Raw genomic sequence first — 6,564 nt, 5'->3', positions numbered from 1 at the left:
TTGTCTCTAGAGAGTTGAAAACAGCAGGTCTGGGACAGGTAGCACGTCCGGTGAACAGGTCAGGATTCCTTAGCCGCAGGTATAACAGTTGAAACTGGAGCAGCAGCACGGCCAGGTGGACTGGGGACAGCAAGGAGTCATCATGCCAGGTAGTCCTGAGGCATGGTCCTAGGGCTCAGGTCCTCTGAGATAGAGAAAGAAAGAGACAAAGAGAGAATTAGAGAGAGCATACTTAAATTCACACAGGACACCAGATAAGACAGGAGAAGTACTCCAGATATAACAAACTGACCCTAGCCCCCCGACACATAAACTACTGCAGCAAAAATACTGGAGGCTGAGACAGGAGGGGTCAGGAGACACTGTGGCCCCATCCGATGATACCCCCGGACAGGGCCAAATAGGAAGGATATAACCCCACCCACTTTGACAAAGCACAGCCCCCACACCACTAGAGGGATATCTTCAACCAGAGACAAGGCCGAGTATAGCCCACAAAGATCTCCGCCACGGCACAACCCAAGGGGGGGGCGCCAACCTAGACAGGAAGATCACTTCAGTGACTCAACCCACTCAAGTGACGCACCCCTCTTAGGGACGGCATGAAAGAGCACCAGTAAGCCAGTGACTCAGCCCCTGTAATAGGGTTAGAGGCAGAGAATCCCAATGGAAAGAGGGGAAACGGCCAGGCAGAGACAGCAAGAGCGGTTCCTTGCTGCAGAGCCTTTCCGTTCACCTTCAGACTCCTGGGCCAGACTACACTCAATCATATGACCCACTGAAGAGATGAGTCTTCAGTAAAGACTTAACGGTTGAGACTGAGTTTGCGTCTCTCACATGGGTAGGCAGACCATTCCATAAAAATGGAGCTCTATAGGAGAAAGCCCTGCCTCCAGCTGTTTGCTTAGAAATTCTAGGGACAATTAGGAGGCCTGCGTCTTGTGACCGTAGCGTACGTGTAGGTACAGTATGTAGGACCAAATCAGAGAGATAGGTAGGAGCAAGCCCATGTAATGCTTTGTAGGTTAGTAGTAAAGCCCTTGCCTTAACAGGAAGCCAGTGTAGGGGGGCTAGCACTGGAGTGATATGATCAAATATTATGGTTCTAGTCAGGATTCTAGCAGCCGTATTTACCACTAACTGGTTTATTTAGTGCTTTATCCGGGTAGCCGGAAAGTAGAGCATTGCAGTAGTCTAACTTAGAAGTAACAAAAGCATGGATACATTTTTATGCATCATTTTTGGACAGAAAGTTTCTGATTTTTGCAATGTTACGTAGATGGAAAAAAGCTGTCCTTGAAACAGTCTTGATATGTTCGTCAAAAGAGAGATCAGGGTCCAGAGTAAGGCCGAGGTCCTTCACAGTTTTATTTGAGACGACTGTACAACCATTAAGATTAATTGTCAGAAGATCTCTTTGTTTATGCACAGTATTGTTTCTTATCGATGGTAGTTAAGATATCGTTTAGGGCCTTGAGCGTGGCTGAGGTGCACCCATGACCAGCTCTGAAACCAGATTGCATAGCGGAGAAGGTATGGTGGGATTCGAAATGGTCGGTAATCTGTTTGTTGACTTGGCTTTTGAAGACCTTAGAAAGGCAGGGTAGGATAGATATAGGTCTGTAGCAGTTTGGGTCAAGAGTGTCCCCCCCCTTTGAACAGGGGGATGACCGCAGCTCCTTTCCAATCTTTGGGAATCTTAGACGACACGAAAGAGAGGTTAAACAGGCTAGTAATAGGGGTGGCAACAATTTCGGCAGATAATTTTAGAAAGAAAGGGTCCAGATTGTCTAGCTTCATCTAGCTTCTTCACCTGTGGGATCGTCTGAGACCAGCCACCCGGACAACTGATGAAAATGTGGAATTGCTCAACTGAAGAGTTTCTGCACAAACTGTGAGAAACCATCACAGGGAAGCTCATCTGTGCGCTTGACATCCTACCAAGGGTCTTGACCTGACTACAGCTCAGCATCGTAACCTACTTCAGTGGGCAAATTGCTCACCTTTGATGGCCACTGGCACGCTGAAGAAGTCAAATCAAATCAAATTTTATTTGTCACATACACATGGTTAGCAGATGTTAATGCGAGTGTAGCGAAATGCTTGTGCTTCTAGTTCCGACAATGCAGTAATAACCAACAAGTAATCTAACTAACAATTCCAAAACTACTGTCTTGTACACAGTGTAAGGGGATAAAGAATATGTACATAAGGATATATGAATGAGTGATGGTACAGAGCAGCATAGGCAAGATACAGTAGATGGTATCGAGTACAGTATGTACAAATGAGATGAGTATGTAAACAAAGTGGCATAGTTTAAAGTGGCTAGTGATACATGTATTACATAAGGATACAGTCGATGATATAGAGTACAGTATATACGTATGCATATGAGATGAATAATGTAGGGTAAGTAACATTATATAAGGTAGCATTGTTTAAAGTGGCTAGTGATATATTTACATCATTTCCCATCAATTCCCATTATTAAAGTGGCTGGAGTTGAGTCAGTGTCAGTGTGTTGGCAGCAGCCACTCAATGTTAGTGGTGGCTGTTTAACAGTCTGATGGCCTTGAGATAGAAGCTGTTTTTCAGTCTCTCGGTCCCAGCTTTGATGCACCTGTACTGACCTCGCCTTCTGGATGATAGCGGGGTGAACAGGCAGTGGCTCGGGTGGTTGATGTCCTTGATGATCTTTATGGCCTTCCTGTGACATCGGGTGGAGTAGGTGTCCTGGAGGGCAGGTAGTTTGCCCCCGGTGATGCGTTGTGCAGACCTCACCACCCTCTGGAGAGCCTTACGGTTGAGGGCGGAGCAGTTGCCGTACCAGGCGGTGATACAGCCCGCCAGGATGCTCTCGATTGTGCATCTGTAGAAGTTTGTGAGTGCTTTTGGTGACAAGCCAAATTTCTTCAGCCTCCTGAGGTTGAAGAGGCGCTGCTGCGCCTTCTTCACAATGCTGTCTGTGTGAGTGGACCAATTCAGTTTGTCTGTGATGTGTATGCCGAGGAACTTAAAACTTGCTACCCTCTCCACTACTGTTCCATCGATGTGGATAGGGGGGTGTTCCCTCTGCTGTTTCCTGAAGTCCACAATCATCTCCTTAGTTTTGTTGACGTTGAGTGTGAGGTTATTTTCCTGACACCACACTCCGAGGGCCCTCACCTCCTCCCTGTAGGCCGTCTCGTCGTTGTTGGTAATCAAGCCTACCACTGTTGTGTCGTCCGCAAACTTGATGATTGAGTTGGAGGCGTGCGTGGCCACGCAGTCGTGGGTGAACAGGGAGTACAGGAGAGGGCTCAGAACGCACCCTTGTGGGGCCCCAGTGTTGAGGATCAGCGGGGAGGAGATGTTGTTGCCTACCCTCACCACCTGGGGGCGGCCCGTCAGGAAGTCCAGTACCCAGTTGCACAGGGCGGGGTCGAGACCCAGGGTCTCGAGCTTGATGACGAGCTTGGAGGGTACTATGGTGTTGAATGCCGAGCTGTAGTCAATGAACAGCATTCTCACATAGGTATTCCTCTTGTCCAGATGGGTTAGGGCGGTGTGCAGTGTGGTTGAGATTGCATCGTCTGTGGACCTATTTGGGCGGTAAGCAAATTGGAGTGGGTCTAGGGTGTCAGGTAGGGTGGAGGTGATATGGTCCTTGACTAGTCTCTCAAAGCACTTCATGATGACGGAAGTGAGTGCTACGGGGCGGTAGTCGTTTAGCTCAGTTACCTTAGCTTTCTTGGGAACAGGAACAATGGTGGCCCTCTTGAAGCATGTGGGAACAGCAGACTGGTATAGGGATTGATTGAATATGTCCGTAAACACACCGGCCAGCTGGTCTGCGCATGCTCTGAGGGCGCGGCTGGGGATGCCGTCTGGGCCTGCAGCCTTGCGAGGGTTAACACGTTTAAATGTCTTACTCACCTCGGCTGCAGTGAAGGAGAGACCGCATGTTTTCGTTGCCGGCCGTGTCAGTGGCACTGTATTGTCCTCAAAGCGGGCAGTGTGCTCTTCACGGATAAATCCCGCATTCAACAGTACCGGGCAGATGGCAGACAATGTGAATAATGCCATGTGGGCAAGTGGTTTGCTGATGTCAACATTGTGAACAGAGTGCCTCATGGTGGCGGTGGGGTTATGGTATGGGCAGGCATAAGCTATGGACAATGAAAACAATTGTATTTTATCTATGGCAATTTGAATGCACAGAGATACCGAGATGAGGTCCTGAGGCCCATTGTTGTGCCATTCATTTGCCGCCATCTCCTCATGTTTCAGCATGATACTGCAAGAACCTATGTTGTAAGTATCTGTACACAATTCCTGGAAGCTGAAAATGGCCCAGTTCTTCCATGGCCTGCATACCCTCCAGACATGTCACCCATTGGGCGTGTTTGGGATGCTCTGGATCAACATGTACCACAGCGTGTTCCAGTTCCTGACAATATCCAGCAACTTCGCACAGCCATTGAGGAGGGGTTGGATAACATTCCACAGGCCACAAACAACAGCCTGAGACAACAACTCTATGAGAAGGAGATGTATTGCGCTGCATGAGGCAAATGGTGGTCACACCAGATACTGACTGTTTTTTTAATCCACGCACCTACATTTTTTTTTAAAGGTATCTGTGATGTGACCAACAGATGCATATCTGTATTCCCAGTCATGTGAAATCTATAGATTAGGGCCTAATTTATTTATTTCAATTGACTGATTTCCTTATATGAACTGTAACTCAGTAAAATCTTTGAAGTTGTATTTGTATTTTTGCGTTTGTATTTTTGTATTTTTGTCCAGTGTTTAATCATCTTTAGGAGAGCCAATCCTTTTGCCAGCTATCTTTTTGAGAAAATAAAGTGTTACCTCTTAAACAAAATCTCCTTCTCTGAGCAATTTTATTAGTATAAAATAATAGTATTTTTCAATTTTTGGAAGCATACAATATAGCTCAGTATTTTAATTATTTATTTCATATGGTCTTTTTTGCTCATTCATATCAAGGGTGACAATAATTTTAGACCTGAATGTATGACAATGTGTTTTACATATACATGCAGGATGTTCAGAAGCTTCTGTTTTACTCTTTATGTGTAGAACACAATATGGCCACAACATGCATCTGTGACAGAAAAGCATACAGAGACAGAAATTAACCATTTAAAGTCCACATCGAGCAGTAGGCCCCTATGCTGTGTTGCTGTGTCAGGACTTTACACAATGAGAGGCCACAGATTCTTTTGGTTTTGGTCAGGTATAAAGGTAAGTGTTAAAACAGACAGGAATTCAGTGCAGTCACAGTGCAGTCCTGAAGAACAAACATCATTATGATGGGCAAGGTAGGCAAATTAAAATATTTTGCCCTCGGTTTCTTTTATCTACATTGCATACCTTATGTGATAGACTATTTGACATCTACAACAATTTCATAATGTCAGAAAGAGTTTCAGGTAAAATGTAGTTCAATGCAGATGTAGTTCATTATCATAGCTCAGTCGTGCATTATCAATTGTAGCTCCTCTGCTCTTTATGACAGTATTACTGACAAAATGTTTGTCATTCAAAGTTGTTGACTATTTGGGGCGGCAGGTAGCCTAGTGGTTAGAGCTTTGGGCCAGTAACCGAAAGGTTGGTGGATTGAATCTCTGAGCTGACGAGGTACAAATATGTTGTTCTGCCTCTGAACAAGGCAGTTAACCCACTGTTCCTAGGCAGTCATTGTAAATAAGAATTTGTTCTTAACTGACTTGCCTAGTTAAAAAAAAAAATTTAATTTTTAAACATAAATTAAATTCCCAGATCATCTTCTACGAGGACAAGAACTTCCAGGGTGGTTCCTATGAGACCAGCTCCGATTGCCCTGAGCTGACCTCCTACCTAAGCAGGTGCCACTCCTGCAGAGTGGAGAGCGGCAACTTCATGGTGTACGATCGCCCCAACTTCATGGGAAACCAGTACTTCATGAGAAGGGGAGAGTACTCCGACTACATGAGCATGATGGGAATGAACGAGTGCATCAGGTCCTGCCGCATGATCCCCGTGGTAGGTTGATCATTTATATATCTAGTCTTTGAAAATAATGTTTTAATGGTAGTGTTCTACTACAACATGAGTTTGTTGATTATTTCACTAATCAATTAAGTAACCCTATACTGTACTTTCCTCTGTACAGCACTGTGGAAACTTTAGGATGAGGATCTACGAGAGGGAGAACTTCGGAGGTCAGATGCACGAGATGATGGACGACTGTGACTCCATCCAGGAGCGTTTCCGCATGTCTGACTGCCAGTCCTGCAACGTGATGGACGGCCACTGGCTGATGTACGAGCAGCCCCATTACAAAGGCAGGCAGATGTACATGAGGCCTGGAGAGTACAGGAGCTTCAGGGATATGGGCATGGGAATGGGAGGCATGAGCGGTGGCATGAGGTTCATGAGCATGAGACGTATCATGGACAACATGTCCATGATGTAAATGCTCCAATGTTGTATGAAAAATGTATTTTTGATTAGTCTCTGTAGGACAATTCATGGAAGCGAAAACAATAAAACTCTGAGTTTCAGTGATTT

The 6,564-nt window shown here is 45.6% G+C and overlaps 1 protein-coding gene across 1 annotated transcript; it reads left to right on the top strand.

Annotated features, from left to right (window-relative positions):
• The first annotated feature begins 5,229 nt into the window (after positions 1-5,229).
• LOC110520254 (gamma-crystallin M3-like) lies at positions 5,230-6,564 on the top strand. Its single transcript, XM_021597431.2, has 3 exons — positions 5,230-5,333; positions 5,794-6,036; positions 6,167-6,564. The coding sequence occupies exons 1-3, from the start codon at positions 5,322-5,324 to the stop codon at positions 6,467-6,469; spliced, it is 558 nt and encodes a 185-aa protein (XP_021453106.1). The 5' UTR covers positions 5,230-5,321; the 3' UTR covers positions 6,470-6,564.

This window comes from Oncorhynchus mykiss, chromosome 3 (genome assembly GCF_013265735.2).
Source record: "Oncorhynchus mykiss isolate Arlee chromosome 3, USDA_OmykA_1.1, whole genome shotgun sequence".
NCBI classification, from domain to species: Eukaryota; Metazoa; Chordata; class Actinopteri; order Salmoniformes; family Salmonidae; genus Oncorhynchus; species Oncorhynchus mykiss.
This window is presented reverse-complemented; position numbering and strand designations above follow the sequence as displayed.

Coding starts and splice junctions, on each gene's coding strand:
- LOC110520254 (XM_021597431.2), top strand. Junction 6,037..6,166: donor CCTGCCGCATGATCCCCGTG/GTAGGTTGATCA, acceptor TCCTCTGTACAG/CACTGTGGAAACTTTAGGAT.